Raw genomic sequence first — 19,832 nt, 5'->3', positions numbered from 1 at the left:
GTATTGCCGCTGTAGGATGCTAAAGGTTTCCCGCAGAGAATTTTGTTTCCCCTGAGCCAACGTCAATTTACAAATCTACCCTGTTTATTGTAAAGTTTATGACCACTTTTAAGAAACCCATTTGGTTTTATAACTGTAACAAAAATGAAACAAAGACCGTCCTACGGGCGTCAATGGCCACAAGTATTCACTAAAAGGATGATTAATTCCAGATGCTAATGTGCAATGCGGAGGGAAGGGGGCCATATATTTGAGCGGGTGTTTAGCAGTAAATGCTTGAAAATCTTCAAAAATGCTTTTACTAACTTTTTTAAAAATTCGTTATAGAGAGACTAACACTTCGCTATATGGGGTTAATTTTACATGTAATTTTGTTTCAAGGTGCAATGTTTTGCAAAAAAAATTCGTAATATAGAGAAATTCGTTAAATAGAAGTTCATAATAGAGGAGTTCCACTGTATATAAACACATTCTATTAATAAGCCTGATATGCACAGTATACTCTGCTTTTCGTAACATTTATAGAGTATACCGTCTGCTAATTTTATCACTACAGCACTGGATGTAGAGCTGCTGGAATGAGTACAGAGAACAGCAGTGACATTGCTCTTCTCTGTACTCAACCCTTTCTTAGTAACAGCAACCCTTTGTTCTATTGGTGAATAGAACAAAGGGTTGCTGTTACCAAGAAAGGCTTAAGTTCTGCAAACTGCAGCATCTGGAGACTAAGTACCTGTGAGGTGTATAAGGCCTTGAATGGTTTGAGCAAGCTTAATTGATAATTTATTTATCCCTATTTTGTGTTACAATTGTTGGGAGAGAACAGAAAGAAGGGAGGGAGAACACGTAAGCCAGAGGCTTTTTAGGGGGTGTTCCCCTTGAAGAAGATAACAACAATTAAAACAGATCTGAAATTACACAGGTTTTATTTAATAGATACATCATAAATAAATCGGACATGTTTCTACATTCCATTACACAGACTTCGAAAACCAAACACATATGTCACATGGTTAACAGTACTTATAATTACATTGTGAGTACTTTTACAATAAGAAGCGTGAAAGAAAAATATGATGAAATAATTGCGTAGAGTGTTACAAGGTTTTTGACAGCTATTCCTTCAACTTGTTTACATAATTTTCAAACTGCTATGCATTGTGGAAGGTGATTTAGATCAGACATCCCAGGTGATATGTTCAGTTAGGAGCTTCTTGAACCAGTTTAGTGAAATGGCATTTTTGATATTTTCAGGAAGGTTATTCCTGGTTTTTGCACCTCTGTATTTTATATTTTTCTGACCTGTGTCTTTTCTAAAAAGCAGAACCTTCAGGTTCGCTTCATTTCTTAAATTATATGCTATTCTTTCTTCTCCTTCTATTGTTATAAAAAAGGATCTGAAGAGTGGAGGAAAGTTTGGTGTTTTCAAAGCATTGTACACAAAGACTGCCTCCGCTTTTTGTATCAGTTGGTAGATGCTTGCGAATCTTGCTTCCTTATATCTTGAAGTCACCGATGCATTCCAGGGAAGGCCAAAAATTGACCGAACACTTCAGTTGACAATTGAATTGATTCTTGCAAGGTTATCTTGACTGATAGTACCTCATGAGATGATTCCATATGTGAGGTGGGGCTGTATTAAGGAAAGGAATACTAGTCTGAGAAGGAAAGGAGGTACCCAGGCAGAGGCTTGGGCAAGTATTCCTGCTAGTGACGAAGTCTTCTTTTGTAAGGTGATCATTTGTTTATCCCACCTCAGCTTATCATCTAGCCAGATTCCTAGAAACTTGGTATCATTCACCCTTTCGAGTTGTTTTCCTTTGTAAGTTATTTTGAAATCAATATTTAATGGTTTATTTTTCGTCCTAAACATGTATTTGGATTTTTCTGGGTTTAGTATAAGCTGATTCTTTTGAAGCCAACTATGCATTTCAGATCTTGCATTGAAACTGGTTAGGGTCTTTATCAGTGATTAGAATGGAAATGTCATCTGCATACACTACTACGTGGGAAGATGGAAGAAGAGAGAGAAATTTGTTAATGTAAATAACAAATAGGATAGGTCCGAGAAGTGAGTCTTGAGGTACTCCCTTGGAGAAATAAGAAATGTCTGAAAAAGATTGGTTTGTTTTAATGACAAATGGCCTATCTGTAAGGTAGTCTTCGAGGAGAAGGTTAATTTTTCCTCTCAAGCCAAGATTGTTGAGCTTTTTGAGTAGGATTTTATGATTTATGCAGTCAAAAGCTTTTGATAGGTCTAGAAACAGTGCTATTGCATAGTGACTCTTTTCAAGACAGTCCACGATCCTAGCGCAGAAGTCAACAATTGCCAGATCAGTGGATCTTTTCGAATGATAAGCGTACTGTTGTTGATGAATAAGCTGATTGATTTCCAGGAAGCCCATGAGTCTGCCGTGAAGAATTTTTTCAAATAATTTTTCAAAAAGGGAGAATAGAGCTATTGGACGAAAATTGTTGATAGAGTTGCAGTGTCTCCCCTTAGGAACAGGGACAATGATTGCTTTTTTGAATTGAGACAGGAATTTGCTAGATTGAAAGGAAAGATTGTAAATATACTTCAGTGGTGTTAGAATTGAGTTAAGGACCTTCTTCAGCAGAGCAGAAGATATTTCATCAAAGCCAGGGGTTCCCTTTTCTTTTAATTGATGTCCTGCTTCTAAAATCTCTTGATCTGAGAGCAGAGCCAGAAAAAAAAAGAGTTCCTCATTGAGTGCTCCACATATTCTCTCATTGCATTATCTCTAGAATCAAATTCGTCTTTAAAAAGGTTATTCACACTTGAGATAAAGTGATTACAGAAGGCTGCGGCTTTTTCCTGGTCATCTGAAATGAGTACCTCATTCTCAACTACATCTCCAACATAGCTCTGTCTTGGACACGCTACTACCTTGTAGTAGCTTGTCCATGACTGTCCACTTTTACTTGCTTGTAATGATGCCTTTAAGTTGGGAACTATAATATTTCCTTTTCTCCGAGCGAATATTGTTGGTGACTGTTTCTGTACATTGTGTATTTGTTTTTATCTGCCCCCTTTTGTGTTGCTCTAGCAATTCTTGCAAGTTTGTCCCTTTTCTTTAGCATGTTACAAATTTTGTTTGAGATGAATGGGCATAATTTCTGTCTTGGCCTAGTGGTCTTTATTCCCTGGGCTCCTGATGTATGATACGCATTTTTTGTAACTATTTAGGATATGCTCAAAGAAGAAGTTCGTCGCAATTTCAGGATCATCTGTAGCAAGCACCCCATCCCATGAAGGCTGCTGGAGGTCATAATAGAGCTGATTGAGAGAGCCTGGAGTGACAGATCTGTAAGTGTGCATAATCTCTTCCACAATTTCTTCATTTTTAATTACCATTAACATGGGGTTGATGATCAGAAATAGTTGCATCCGGTGCTGCATAGGTTAGTGAGCATTCCCCATTATTGTCAAGAGTTACAAAGAAGCTGTTGACTGAAGCTGAGGGAGGTCGGTATAGACACCCAATCACCAGAGAGGCAATGTGGATAAAAGTGATTTCACAAGCTTGATTAGGCAGATTTGTGATAGGGAAGGCAGAGCATCGCAGATGATTGTGAATGTAAATAGCACCTCCACCCCCTTTAGAATCACATCTGCAACTGTGAAAGAGAGCATAGTCTTGAAATTGGATTGAAACTTCAGGAGAGAACCAGGTCTCAGTAAAAACCATTAGGTCTGGATGGAGATTCCATGATGTCGGTTAAGCAAGGATTTCATCATTATGTTTTAAGTGACTGCAAGCATTCATATAGAATACAGCAATTGCATCTTTTAATGCTATAGTAAGGGATAAGTTATTTGGTTTAATTGTTGGCAAGTGACATGGCAGAAAGGTGTTTTCACAAGAGTTAGAGTCACTCAAATTCTGGTAGGATGAAGAGATAGATGAATCATTTATAGAGGTTCTTTCCAGTTGGGATTCCAGAATATCTGAAAAAATGCACGAATTGTCATTCCCGTTGACTAGATTTGATAGCTAAGTCACTGGCTGATGACCATGTACCGGGAAGAGGGAGGCATCCATAGAAAGGCTGAATAATGGCTCCTTCAGGCCAACAGCGATCCTTTAGTAATAGATCAAAGTTCATTTGTTGACACTGAATATAGAAAGAGCTGTACGAATCGTGTTTGGAATTCATTTTTATTACATTTACTTTTATCTGCAGTTCAGGTTTGATATTCTGCTCTACTTCTGTACCGCACAGTTGGGGTTCAAGTCGCAAGACAAAATACCCTAGATTGAACTTTTAGTTCTGGGGACTGCTCGAATTGATGAGTTGGTAGCTGTTCCCATAACAGCAGGGGTGGGTGTCGATGTCTTCTTGTCTTGATTCCATTGTCCTCCGATGTGATCTGCCTGCCTCCTGGAGGAAATGACATCTTCTAGGAGTGGATTTACAGATCGATTGCCATGTTTACACATTTTTTCGGTTGACTAGTAATTGGAGCATATACTGGAGGATGTGGAGGTTCCTTTACAATAGATGTGTAAGTGACTTCTGCTATAGGAGTAGGAGTCGGTTGAAATGTGGGATTTTCCATGGATTTCGCCAAGTTACATGTAGGACTGAAGGATCTTCTGGAGTTTTGAAGAAGGCTGTTAAGTCCAAAATTTTCTGTAGTAAAATGTAATTTATTTCGGCGTTTTCTGACCTGATTTTTTTTTTAGTTTAGTCAAGAATAGGGGCCATCATGGATTTTTGAGTGTCCAGGACTAGAAAAATCATTTTCATGGTCATCTCATTTGGATTTTCAACTTGTGAGACTTCGAGGTTAAGAAGGTGAGAGAAGGAGCATTTTGTCTGCTCTAATACCACGTCATGAGGTATGTCCTTAGATGAGCCCACTCTGTTGAGTGCCATTCGACGATGAGGTGAAACACAGAGATTCACCGTCAGAAAGTCATAAAAGATCCGGTGGGCTTGATCCTGCGTTATTTTCATTTTTCGTCTGCTTTTTCTTTGTCTGCCTGTAATTTATGCAACAGGGACCTTTCCACGGATCGATAGCTGCCTGTGACATCTTTTTCCAGTTCACCATTGACAAATCTATGCATTTTATGCAATACACAAGACCGCATTCCACCTTGCATTGGAGGAAGTCTTTGCATTCCTTTTTTCACATATGGCAAATAATTTGCACTTGCGGAGCCATTGTAATTAACAGTAAAAACAATAAATTTCTTTTTATATTAAAATGAATTTAAAATGGAAAATATAAAATCTGCAGTATTCAAAACAGTATTATTGCTATCTGAACTAATTTTACAGTAAACTGATCAGAGAATTAGTTGAAATACTTTAGAATTCTTTAAAATACATTCAAACGGTTAAGTGTGATTCAAGTGATAAGCTTAGAACAGTCCTAATTTGAACTACACGCAGTACTTAAGGTCACACCACTGCAGAATAATCAGTAGTCTTTTGAAAGGCACGGTCCGCTTTGTAAGAACAAAGACAGGTGACCTTGCAGGCTATAATCAGACAAAAACAGTAAAGTGACTGACCTTGGTTAACCTGCGAGACAGTAATCCTTACACTGAAAGCTTCCCAGCTTCATGGCTGCCTATAGAAACTATGAGATACCTTGTTGAAGAGGAACATAAATTTCGTTTGCTATCGCTTGAAAACTCTCTCTCGAATTCTTCTTTCTTCAGAGTTGTGAAGAGCAACACTCGCTGACTCAGAGTGTATAAAAATGTTGGAACAGATTTATCTTGAATCATTCATTCTAGCATATATTTGCAGGAGAACAAACAACACCACAGCAACTATTCATGCACACTCTAAATGCTGATGGGATCCTTCCTCTTGCTGAGATTACTCACCTGAGGGGACATAAATTCTTGAGGAAACATTTGTAGAACAGATAGATATGTGGAAATTTGCCTTTAGTCAGCAGGTGGTTGATTGCAGGAACAAACTTCCATCTGTCATTGTGGAAGTTAACAGCTTAAATAAATTCAAGACAGAACTAGACAAACTTTGGAGTGAATGGATGGGTGAAATGGGAAATTTTTTTTTTTTTTGGCTGATTCTTTATAAGCTTGCCTTCTTCCATCATATGCCTCTACTAATGCTAAAAAGAACTAAATCTCTGTTAAAAATAATGAACGGTACTTAGAAAGTATTGATACAAAGTTACTTCAGTGAGTTTTTCTGCAGAAAGTAATAATTCACATTATTATTAGTCACATGGTTCAAGGAAGCCTGTAGCTTATGCTGCACCTTTGGTTGTTGTTGCTTACAGTATATGAATACTAAAGCAGTGGCAGATGGTGCTGTGCTGTAAAAAATCGTGCTACACACATTTGGCTGTGGAGATTGTTTGGAAAACACTTCCTGTCTGAGTGTATTTGCCTCAACGACAAAGTTTCATAGATGCATTATATGAAACTTTGTGGTTGAGGCAAATATACTCCTATTTCATAGGAGCTATTCGTTTACATTAAGGATGTTAAGTACTCTTTCATTAACATCATGATTTGTGGATGACTGAATATTCCCTCTTATTTTTGTCGTAATTGTATCGCTAAGTCCATGGATTTTTTTTGTTTCAAATTTCAAAGTTACATCTTTCTTTGTCTAACACTTTTACAAAACTTTTCATTGAGCATAATTTGATTTACAGTCAAACTCAATTAAAATGACATCAGAAATATTGAGAATTCCGCTATTAAATTAGATTTTTCAGAAAACTAACCAGCAAGATGCGTTTGCCATATAAGTTAATATCCCGTTTTTTAATGTTACTTTTGTCATGTTTTTTAGCATAATTTTGCTGTCGTATCTGTTACAGTAAAATTTACTTTAATTCAGTGATTTTTGGGTTTTTTTTTTTATAAGTTTACATTGTGAAGGACCTAATGTAGCTGAGTAGTCAAGAGAAAGAGCGCACACACACACACACTGTGGTTCAAGCTTGTGACTGCTAAATACGATTAACAGTTGTATTCACGATTTATTAAACTCTTCTGACATTGTGGCCATGACAGAGTTTAAACAAGAACATTTTTATTTATTTATTTTTATTTTATTATGCTGCACAGTAAACTGTGAAGAATGTGGTAGCATATGAGGCTCTCTCTCTCATGTAGAAGTTTATGAAACCAAAACATGCAGTCAAGGTGGAAATTTGAATCACTCTTATTATTGTTATTTGTGTACATGAGAGACTGATTACATAACCAGGCCACTCTTTGTGGTGCAGTCTGTTTAGTACTGTACTACAAATTAGTCTTTCTATAAAATATGCCTCAGTATGGAAGCACACTTGTTTTAAGAAACTGACAGTCCCAAAGGTATTTTTTGAGAGTAAACTCTAAAGCATTTAGTATCTCCCACATATATGGTTACTGTTGTTTTCATTCTGAATTTCAGTCAGTTAATATAATTCTTTTGTGAAGATCAAGACATGGTTTTTACACAAAATAGTATAGTACAGTACTGTTATAATAGATGGCAAGAGAAAAGGTAAGTGTTGAGGATAAATGAAAGGGTTTTTTTTTTCCTATTAAAGACATAGAAAGTGGGAAGCGTTGTTGCTTGTGAATTTAACTTATTGAACTCAGTTGGGCATACAATTTGGAAATGAAAACAAAAAAAAAATTAAATTATTAAGTCAATTTTAAATGATTATAGTAAAATGAAGTGCATATGTAAACTTGAACATTCTTATGTCAACAAGGCTCTTTAAGGTGATATAAAGTGAAATTATCCCATTAAGTGGTTTAAAGGATTAAAGCAGATAATTTTGTCAAATTATTTGGAATTAAGAATTTGTGTGTTCCACTGTTGGATAGATCAATTTAATATCTGTGTATGTAAATAGTGTATTTTACAACTGTTAATTAAATTTTATTATTACATTTTTTACTAATTTCAATATAATTTTAAAGAAATTTCAGCCTCTGTTATAATGTCAAGAATATTGCAGTCCTTTCAGTACTCTCTAATTGATTTTGACTGTATTAGAGGGGAAAATAAAATATTTTCCCTGGCAATTAGTGGTGGATGTCAAACATTCTTCTGTCTAGGAGATATACACTTTTAGAAATGACTAATTCTTGAATATAATGGAAACCACTTAATCTGCTACCCCATTCACACAAGAAACTGCAAAGTTTTGTGAAACCAAATTGAAAACCCAGCAAAAAGTTAACTAGATCACAACAAATTTTACAGTTACAGGTTGTCTAATTGATTTTTTGTAGAATTCCATATTTGCAAAGTTTTCCTTGAAAAGAATAACACATCCATTTAATGAATAATTAATTTCATTATGGCACAGCTCGGCCTTAAAAGTATGGTTTTACAAGTCTGTATATGTCTCCATTCTTCAGGGTTATGCCTGTGACCCAGAGCATTCGGGAAGCCATTGATATTGATGCAAAAAAAATCACTCATCTCATAGAAAAAAAAATGTATTAAATCCTTTTTATGGCTACAGTACAGAGATATGGTTGTATGAGCAAGTTCCGTCCCTGTAATCTAGAACCCATGGTTCCAGCTCAGATTTTAGAAAGATTTACTGTATTTTCCCATGTATAAGATGCACCTTAATTTTGGGGTCCTAAATTTGAAAAAAAAAATGTATTACCTAAAGTTATTGAACTCAAGTTTTATTCATCATAAAATTCATACAACTCCTCATAACTTGAATTCAGCACTGTACAAAAATGTTTTCTGAGCCATTTCTGGGCAGAACGTGGCAAAACATAACCTAATATACTGGTAACAAGTGCGAAACAATGAGCGCAAAGAAGACAAGCGCGAAAAAGTGGGAAATGCAAGTAAAAAATCTACAACCACTGTATAAGACGCACCCAGTTTTTAGACTCCAAATTTTTCTAAAAAAGGTGCGTCTTATACATGGGGAAATACAGTATATCTAAAGTGAGGTCGTTTATAGAATAGAATCATAAAATAGAATAGAACCATCATGGCATGGTGGTGCCAGGGTTTTACAATTTAGTTCTGCTAGAATAATCAGATCAGGTTGACTCTTTTGGGGTGATATGTATATATTTCTTAGTCTTTCACAGATACTTTCATTTGTTCTTTGACTTATCTTTATGTAAAGTCTGTTTCAGGAGGATTGAAAGTTGCCTTATCATTAGTGATAAAAGTAAGTGTTGAGGCCACATTGAATCTTCTTGTTTTTAGATGATAAGCTTGGTCTTGATACCCCCTATTTTCAAAATTTCATTTACACCAGAAACTCCACATTAGAAGGAACTCAGGATACTACTTCTGAAAGGCTGTCAACCCCTGTGACAGGATGATACTGCTGATTGGTGACATTTTGTACTAGTTAATGGTTCCAAATTAAGAAAAGTAAAATATTTATATCTGTGTGTAGTTTGTAACTCTTTTGTTTAGTGATGTATAACAGCCAACCACCTCTCTCACTAAATTCTAAATTATCAGTGTTGTAATTTACTATTTCTTATTTAAAGTTGATGGCATACTGTTCTTCTAGCAGTTCACATCTCAAATTGGTTAAGCAAGTAGGCATTAATATAAAAGAATTTTCTACATATATGAGCTCTTAAAAACAGTACTCAGTTGTCAGCAGCTAATTATTATGATTAATTATTGATTTTTGGATTTTTTTTATTATTTTATTAGATTTTCTTCCATAATTATGATGACATTGTTTTATTCCTTATTACAGTTTGTTCGGCGTTTCTTAAGGGAAAGCTTTATACTCATTCGAAAATGCAAATGGAATAAAAAGCACATGCAGACTTTGAAAAAAATATTACAAAAAACAGTGACTAGTCCGAATTCAGATAAAGTTCCACTTGGGTTGAAACTACATTTTGCAGATGTATATGTGGACGAGCTCACTCGAATTGGAGGCCAAGAAGTAAGTATTTAAATAAAGAAAGCCTAATACTAATGCTTTTACTATTTGTTGATACAGTTGACAATGCTATTGCATGTTTACTGTTTAATCTATAGTGATATAATTTATATTGGTATAAAAATGTGACAAATTTCTAAACTTACTGTGCACTTGTAAATAGTACAGTTGCTTATTTTTGAATGATGGATTATACCAAAATATGATCCGTCAGCATTTTATACATTTTTTTTTCAGAAATAAATATTGAAGAAATTGTCATTTTAGATTTGAAGCATATTCTTTCTACTTTATTTATAAATGTGCAGTACAGGTAACCCTCATATAACACAGTAGTTAGGTTCCTATAAAATCTTGTGTAGTGTAAAACGATAATATACGGGACTAAGAACCAGTACAAAAGGGGGGATTACATTCCAAAAGCTAACAAATATATGCCATTTTTTTATAACTATCAGAAACTTAATTTTTATTTGAAATAGTAATAACTAAACTGTGATCTTAAAAACTGTGATACATATATGTCAGATAATATATGCTCATTTAATTTTCTTCCTCTTCATTGCTGCTAAACAATCAAACGAGAACGTTTTCTCTGTTGCAGAATCTTATTGTTTTTAGATGATATCTTCACCAGCATATAGATTTTGTGTATCTTTTGCTTTCTTTAAAAAATCAGTAATCTGGGATTGTTTGCTTTTGCTTGATAGATCTTTGTAAATTGCATGATATGGAGCTAAGCATTTTTGAACCTTCCTTTTGAATTTTGTGTTCCTTTCAGTCAAAGGATCTGCATTCAAAAATAAGATTCTAATTGCTCACCTAAGTTTATGCCTTCCTGTATGCTTTTTTTGTGTAAAATTTGGAACTTCAAAATTTTCATCTGCACTATCGTCCTCTAAAATGATTTGGTTTACCTCCGATGCCATTTCCATTGAATCCTTTCTACCAGTAATTCTTGAACATCTTCAGTAGTCATACCAACAAAACCTGCCCTTCCTATCAACTATTTAGCAAGTTCTACTACTATCGCACTGATTCCGTTTTCTGCAGGTTCGACCACATTTCCTGAATGAACTGACTCTGGCCATTCATTTTTCCAACATGCACCTGTTGATGATTTTACTTCTGTGAGTGATTAAAGTCCACAATTGGGAAATGTTTCCATGCCTCCATCACTTCAATATATTTGGAATAATTTTTTTCCAAAATCGATTGTAGCGATATTCTGAGGTAATCAATTTTACAGATAGATATAATGGCTTGATCTAATGGCTGAATTAAAGAAGTTGTATTAGGTGGTAGGAACATTACTTCAACATTTTGGATGGCTTGGCGCTTTATCCAATAGTAATAAAACTCTAGATTTTTCCACATTAAATAGTTTACCACAGCTGGCACAAAACAATTTAGAAACCATTCTTTAAATAAATTATCAGTTACCCAAATTAACCCTAACTTCCGAACTTAGGCATAATTTAGGGCTAAAATTTAATTCACAACAAAAGAAATTATCCCAGTACGGTTCTTAAGAACAAAGTTTAGTAATACATATCTGGAAAAAATTTATAAACGATCAAATAAAAATCAAAATGACCTTAACAGAACCCTTAAAATTCAGATCTGCATCCTTCAAAGTCAATTTTTTATGGTCTGAAACAAGCACAAGTTCAATAGCACAAAACCTAACATGGGGATTTCCCAATAATTTTTTTTTTTTTTGCATAACGACTAGCAGGTCAACAGCAGGGATTCACAGAAAAGAATGAAAATGTTGAAAAATTTCTAGCAGGGTTTTCTCCGCACAAAAATCTCATAAATACCGTGTATGTAAGATTTGTCGCAGTTCTCTAACCGTGTTATATAAGTACCGTGTTGTGCAAGGATTGCCACAATTTATCAATCGTGTTAGAGCAAAACCGTGTTGTAAAATTACTGTGTGATTTGGGAATTGCCTGTAGTGATATAAATATCTTGCACTGTATATAAAATTAAAGTGTTTGAATTAGTATTAATCAAGACAAAGTCATAGAAAGAGGGCCTAGCTTATTTAGGATTTGTCTTTTGATCAGCTAGCCAACATTGGTAAGCCAACATTTCCATTTCTGTTTGTGCTAAGATCATTCTCTCTCATTGCTTAACCTTTCTTCCGTCCAATGCTTTCCTGAATTGAACATACTCTGTTGCATGGCATCTGGCAGATGCCATTTATTTTTTAAATAAATATTTATTGAATTGAAATTTTTTTTTTTTTTATTAATTAGGGTTAACATATTTTATCCCACTTTTTTTTTGTTTGAAATTTCTGGAGCTATATGTGTTTTTCACTCATCTTTTATTATATCCCCTTCTCTTGGTTTACAGCCTTTCATCCATCATAATACTTCCTTTCAAAAGAGCAATTTTCAGAAAAAATGCATTCATTGACTACAATTTACCAAATTATAATCTCATTGGTGAGAATATATTACCTATAACTCATATCCTAGTCCACCCTTTAGAGTAAGTCTATAGATGAATTATGGTTGCTGGATGAACAGTATTTGTACGCGCCTGCTAATTCTTGGGGTGGGGGACACCATTCGCTCATGTGACACTGTTATGCACTAAAAATGAAGAGTTAGCCGCTTGTAATCTAGAAAATGAAAATAGAAAATACTGTATTATCATTTAGATAATATTGATGGTGAAATGTATATGGGAAGGATTTGATTTTATTTCCAGATATAGCAGGAAAAAAAATTAAGATGACATTTTTCAGCTTCCACTTAAATATTGTGAAGTTATGAATTGCATCTGTAATTAACCAAATTACTTTTGGCATCTCCAATTTAAAAAGCTCTCTACAAGAAATTCAAAACAAACTGATTTTCAGTTCCACATCTAAACTATCATTTTAATAAAGCTATACATAGCATTAACCATAAAGTAATGCAATCATTCACAGCAATCAGATTTTGTAGATTAGCTCCTTTTCAAGTTTTCAGACTGTATAAATATTGAATGTAGCATACACTTTGCTGCTTTGGTGTCTTACGACATATAAAACATGTACCCACCAAATGGCTTGTGCTGTGTATTTGTTTTTTCTTTTTTAATTTTATTGATATAAATTATAACTTTGGTACTGTCCTCCCTTTCTGATTTTATTATCATTTATTTCAATCACATTTTAATTAATCCAGTGGACACCAACACTGTTCCTTTGTATAGGAATGGACTTGCAAATCATAGATATACCCGAGTAAATAATATCTTATTTTCCTCTTCTTCTTCTGACTTCGTTAAATTCTTTTTTATATTTGCCAGTTATTGTTAGATTACTTGAAAGCAGATGGAAAGCTATTTTTTTACTATATTACTGTTTGGTTGTGTTTTTTTTTTTTTTTTGTCTTACTGGGGTTCAGGACTCCACTCCATTTCCTTTATCCTATTGCAGTAGGATAAAGGAAATGGAGTCCTGTGGAGGGGAGTGGGTTGCCCTTCTTTGAACATGCTAAAGCTCCATGTGTTTATTCAGGTGTAGTATTCAAATCTGAACTATTAAGTCTCGTAATTATCTTATGCAGAGGAACAATGACACTCTCCTTCCTGTTTGCAAAGGTCTTGTAAACCATAGACAGGACATAATGTCCTTTCCTAGCTGCTTTTTGACACTGCATGGTAAGTTTCATATCTGATTGTGTTATGACATGTCTTTTTCATGTTGAAGCACTTTATCTCCTCTACTTTATAGGTAATTCCTAGATTTCTGTTTGCTATTTAGAAGCATTAAATTATCATTGCCAGATTTTTTCCCTTCTTTTTTTATTGGACCATATCTGTAGCTGATCGAAATCATTTTAAACCAAAGTAGTCTGGTTTTGCTTGCTAACGACCCTTCCTACCGTCCTGCATTCCCTCATCAATGCCTTTTAAGGAAGATCAGAAAGAACACCATATCTATCAAAGTGGTCTGTATTGTATTGCAAAACATAATCCATGATCTGTCCTGTTACTGAAGTCAAAGTCACTGGTCTGTAGTTGTCCATCATTTCCTTTGCATCTCCTTTGTGGATTCTGGAGACATTACTTTTCCATTCACATATTGCCTATATTACAATACCAGGATGTTAAACATGAAGGAAGGCAAGGCTCCGCCTTTGGGGCCTTCAGCTTCAGTATCTTTTCTAATATATTATTTTCTTGAATACTTAGGTGAAACTGTTTAAAAGCCTTTCTGAAATTTAACCAAATTATATCAGAGTTATTCTTTGCACTGAGATCCTTTGTAACTGGCGTTTTTTTTTTTTTTTTTTTTTTTTTAAATGAGTAGTTTAATAGACAGTTGGCATTGTATAATTAATTTCTTTATTTGTTTGTTTTTAGCTACCTTCAAACAATGCATTGCTATTTCTGAAGCCATATTGTTTTATATTGTCAACTACAAAAGAGTAATTGTTATTTTTATAAATTTCGTGCCAGTTAAAATATACAAAATAAGAAAGGAAATATTAACTCCTTTTATATTGGAATTTTAAAGGAATATTTTCTGCACCAAACTGTGTTGAAAGTTTTCGAATTTACTTTTCTTTTTTTATGAAAACCCCAAATATGAAAGGTAACAGAAACTATAGTACTTAGTATGGTGTGTGGGTTGAAGGTTGAAAAAATTAAAAAAAAAAAAATACTTGAATTTTTGTTGCTTTTAATTTTCCAGAAATGTGCAAAGGGAGGTTGTTCCAGCAAAAAGAAGTTGAAGGAATAAAATGAGGAAGAAGGAAAGTTGGTTCTGTGAGATTGAAATTGGAGAGTAAGAGGATGCTGACTGGTTGTGGAATGAATGTGTTGAGACTGGGTTGGAAGAGAAAGAGGGAGAATTATAGAAGCCAGTTGAGAAGAGCAGTACCCATGAAAGTATCTATAGAAAAAGCATGTAGTATAAACAGAACATCTATGAGACAGTGATTAGAGAGACTTTGTAAGTGTGAGAGACAGGTCATTAATTAACCTAACTGCCACTCTTTTGAGTGGAGTCTAGAAGCCTGAGAGAGGTTATGGGGCCACTGCCCCAGATGTGGGAACAATATTCCATGGTATGGGGATTTGTATAGATTTGAGTAGCTCTTTAGAAGAAGAGTAACACAAAGAGCAAAAGAGAAAACCCACTTTTTTGCAGATGCAAAGGAAGCAATATTTGTGATGTGCTTTTGCAAAGAGAAATTAGTAGAGAGGGCTCTATTAATGTCTAATAGAGAATATGATCTTGTTGTCGAAGATGAGCATAGGAGCAGAATCCTTTTTTGTGGGATATAAGGCAGGGCTGAGATTTAGAAAAGATTGAGATTAACTAATTTCTTTGCCCCACTTTGCACACATAATTTAGGAAATTGGTAGTGGATATTTGAGAAGTTGAAATTGTTCATGCAGGGCAAGGTTTCTCAAACTGGAAGCTGGAACACAATGTGTTATTATCAGCAAAACTGTGGATAGGATTTCCAGTCAGTAGAAAAAGGTGATTAATATTGAAGAGGAAAAGAGTGGGACAAAGAACTAAACATTAGGGAATTCCAGCATTATTGGAGAACTTAGATACAGAGAGCCTTCTGTCTTGTAACCTGAAGAGAGAGAGAGAGCAGTCAGAAAGAAAACTGGATACCCAATTGCAAAAAAAAACAGTTAGCAATCCGTAAGATGGATGTATACTAAGAAAATCTTTATACCAAACATGATCAAATGCCTTTGAAATGTCAGGAGCAACAGCTTGATTTTTTCCGAACTTTTCCATTGGCAATCATTGATGAAATGAAAGGTTTGTAGATAGTTTTGGAGTTGGCAGTTAATGGATTTTTCCATTGCTTTAGAAAGAGTGTAGGTGCAATGGCATTATAATTGGATGGGAGAGATTTGTTTCCCTTTTTAGCAACTAGTTGGATGTGTGCAGATTTCCAAGCAGAAGAAAAAACACTAGTGTAATTAGATAGTACGAAAAGGCAACACAGAACAGGAGCACATGTTTTGGGAATAAATGGAGAATACCATCAGGACCTGGTGCTTTCTTGGCATTAAGACTGTTAAAAATTATTTTGATGGAAGACTACAAGAGGCATTAAAGGAATGTACCAAGAATGGTAGGAAACAGTTTACCAAGATCACGATGCCAGCAATTCAGCTTTATCTTTAGCTGAGGTGGCAATAGAACTATGAGGTTTTAACAGAGGTGGGAATAGAGATGGGCAAAAGTTGCAGCGAAAAGGTTTAGCTGGACTACCATTTAGAGAAGAAGCAAGTTTCCTACTCTTAACCTGTTCAAAATCTAGTTAGGGTTGATTAATAGCTGCTTTACAATTATTGCAAGCTTTGATGTATGCAGAAAATGAACTTGGAGATTTGGATTGTGGTATGTAACATTCTCGTCTTGAACAATCTTAGCGCATTTATTGGAAAACCAAGGTTTAGATAAAGGGCGAGATTTTAAGGTGGCATGTGAAATAAAGTATTTCATTCCTACAAGAATAATTTCACTGGTACAATATGAGAAAACATTGCCATCAGGAGATTTAAAACAGTAATCCAACCAAGGAAAAGAAGAATAGAAGTCTCGCTGATCATCCCATTTTGCATTATTTTAGTGCCAAATAACATGAGGTTGAAAATGGCAATGAGAGAAAGGCTCCATTGGAGAAGAGACCATTACACTTAAAAAAAATTGTTTTAAGACCATATTAATTTCACTTAATATGCATTTCTCTCCCAAACTAATTAATCTTTCTTTATTCTGCATGAGAAAAGCAGTGTAATTGCCACTATAAATTTTATCTTGTTTTTTCTGCTTAAAAAATATTAAGAAAAAAGAAAATAAAATCACATTTTTGCTATGTGAGACAACTTTGCCTATTGTATTTCAAGTGATATCATATTCATTATTCCATAACCTTAATTTGTAAAGTAACATGCACTATGTGTACTGAATTTTTACTGTAATTTTCTAAATTTCAGTTGCCATTTAAACGAGCAGTGACTGGATATAGAGTCCACTGTTTTAATATATTTCTTCATTGAAGCAGTGCATTTTATTTAGGATGGTGCAATACCAAAGCAGCTTGTGGTGGAGTGCCTGCCCAGTATGAGATTGATGCACTAGGTAGCAGGCTTAGTTTGCTGAACACTGGGTACAGAAATATGATACAGAATGTGGCTATGCCCTTCATGTAACAGTTACATTATATAGCTCTCCTAGCATAAGGCTTCAGCCATAAACCTATTTGACTTCATTGAATTTAATTACTTTATTGTTAGGTTCTTCTTGATGATATACAAGACATGTCCAGACATGCTCTGATGCAACACGTGGTGCTTCATGTAAGTGTGGGAAAACAGCTGTGAAGTATATTTTTCAAGTCATGAAAGAAGAATTAGGTATGAGGGTGATTGCTGACACTACTTATTGTTTGGGGTTTAATGGCGCAAGAGCAGCTTCAGCTGTGTTGCACCTGTCCAAGTTTTATTTCCTGATATGATGTTACTGATTTGACATATTAGATATGGTTGTTAAGGTTTATTAAACTGAGGTATGAAAAGAGTTCACTGACATTTGATTTTTCTCCTATAATGAGTTTAAGGCTTAATGGTTCATTTGCATGTGATTTGAAAGCTGATTGGTGGGCAATTTGGTAACGTGGACATTCTGTGACGATGTGCTTCACTGTTAGTGTGGTCGGACATTGAGAACATTGCAGAGGATCGTCTTTCATTAGGAGGTAAGAGTGCATTAAATGTGTGTGGCCGATGCAAAACTGGGTGAGGATAACTCTTCATGTCTGTTTGATACAATTTCCAGGATTTCTGCTGCTGTTTGATTTGGTATAATTTATTGTTTGTTTGTGATTTCCAGGTCTGCATCCATATATTTTCAGAGGCTTTTCGGTTGATGCTTTTAAAATCATTGAGCAGAATTTTATGCAAGCAAAATTTTCATTTGACGAATGTTTTGCAGCATGATCTGCAAGTCCATAGGCCGAGTATTCCAGAATGTCCAGGAATCCAAGTGAATCTGACTCTTTGGTTTTTTTGTCTTAAAATGTGATAGGCAGGAAAGAATTTTTCTTAGATACGGATGAGATGTCTGATTTTCTAGTTTTAAAGCATATATTGCACTTAATGAGTCTGTGAAAATTATACTTTTTACCAGAGAAGTTTTGGCAATGTGATCCAGGGTGAGACTTATTGCAAATAATTCAGCACTATAGACACTGCACTCTATTGGAAGAGACTGACATTATGCTGTTTGGCAAGGTGACTGCAGCACCAATGTGTGCATCAGTCTTGGACCCATCAGTGTACCAATGAGAATAGTCAGAGAATTGCATTTCATAAGAGGAATGTAGCTGTTTTATATGTTGATTTGGGATATTGTTCTGATTTCCCATGGAGGAAAGGATGTCAGGGTATCTTAGTAGATTTTGTCTGTACTTAAGTTCAATTGTGAGAGTATTTCTTTTAGTCGGATACCCACAGGTTTCCATGTGTTAGGTTTGTTCGCATATAAAGTTTGCCATTTCGTATTATACAGATATTGCCATGTTTGATGTCCGGGAAGGCTTTGAACTTTTGCAGCATAGTTCAGAAGAAGACTGAGTGGGTGTTCACGGATCTCTGTGTATAAACTATACACAGGTGAGGTACGAAATGCTCCGGAAACTACACGTAATGTACTGTGATGAATTGGATCCAACCAGTTCACACACTTTTCCTAGCTGAGGAGTAGATGAGAGAACCATAATTTAATCTAGATCTTATTATTGCATGATAAACGTGCAAAAGTGAGTAACGATCAGGCCCCCCCCCCCCATGTCATGGCTGATATTGCTCAAGAGAATGTTTAATTTCTTTAAGCACACAGTACATAGATATTTTGTGTGTTCTAGGAAATCTAATTTGCAATCCATTATTAGACTAGAAGTCTGATACTATGTTTGAGTGGGATTTGTTGATTGCTTATTGTTAGTTCTGGATCAGGATGCATCTTTTGTTTTCTGCAGAAGTGTATTTCTACTGAGATTCGATATCCATTGATACACTATTATTAATAGCATATTGAAGCTACCTCTTGATTGTCTGCATATTCTGTGAGTGACATGAAATTGTGAGGTCATCGGCATATAGATATGTTTCTACTGTTGCTGGAATAACTTCTGGAATAATAGTAGCATGTGATGCAAGAAAGCAAGTGTATGAGCTTATGCAGCATCAGCCAAAAAAAAAAAAAAAAAAAATATCACACCATTCCATCCAAATGCCTGTCCAGTTCCTCCTTAAATTTATTCAACCTATCAACTTCCACAACGACAGATGGAAGTTTGTTCCAGCAATTAACCACCCGCTGGCTAAAGGCAAATTTCTGCACATCTATTCTACATCTGTCCTTTCTGAATTTATGCCCCCTTAGGTTCGTAATCTGAACAAGTGGAAGGATCCCATCAGAATTCAGCATGCTGAACCCATTCAAGGCCTTATACACCTCAATCAGATCACCGCGCAGGTGCCTAGTCTCCAGCCACTGCAATTTACAGAACTTTAGCCTCTCTTGATAAGAGGATCCCTTCATTCCCCTCACCAATCTTGTTGCCCTTCTCTGTACATGCTCAAGTAAATCTACATCCTTCCTAAAATGAGGCCTCCAGACCTGTACGCAGTACTCAAGGCGTGGCCTGACAATTGCCTTATACAGAGTGATAATCACCTCCTTTTCCCTGCTAGCAAAATTCCTATATATCATTGACAAAACCCCATGACCTGCCCTGGCAGCCTGTCTGCATTGCTCAGAAAACTTCATATCTGCCTGCACAATTACTCCCAGGTCTTTTTCATTTTCTACCACCTTAAGTGTAGTACCACACAGTTGGTACGTTTCTCTGGGGTTACATCTACCCATATGCAGTACTTT

The 19,832-nt window shown here is 35.3% G+C and overlaps 1 protein-coding gene across 2 annotated transcripts in view; it reads left to right on the top strand.

Annotated features, from left to right (window-relative positions):
* LOC150089412 (ribosomal RNA processing protein 1 homolog A-like) overlaps positions 1-19,832 on the top strand; it is an 84,074-nt gene that overhangs the window by 30,418 nt on the left and 33,824 nt on the right. For both annotated transcript variants that reach the window (XR_016546666.1, XM_090368575.1), the window contains exon 4: positions 9,716-9,910. Coding sequence is in view for 1 of the 2 variants with exons in the window: in XM_090368575.1 (XP_090224701.1) it covers positions 9,716-9,910 (195 nt within the window). In the remaining variant the exon portion in view is untranslated. The remainder of the gene's footprint in view (positions 1-9,715; positions 9,911-19,832) is intronic.

The sequence above is a fragment of the Mastigoproctus giganteus genome, chromosome 2 (genome assembly GCF_048544385.1).
Source record: "Mastigoproctus giganteus isolate SK-2022 chromosome 2, ASM4854438v1, whole genome shotgun sequence".
Lineage (NCBI taxonomy): Eukaryota > Metazoa > Arthropoda > Arachnida > Uropygi > Thelyphonidae > Mastigoproctus > Mastigoproctus giganteus.
Note: the sequence above shows the minus strand (reverse complement) of the source record. Positions and strands in the feature narration are given on the sequence as shown.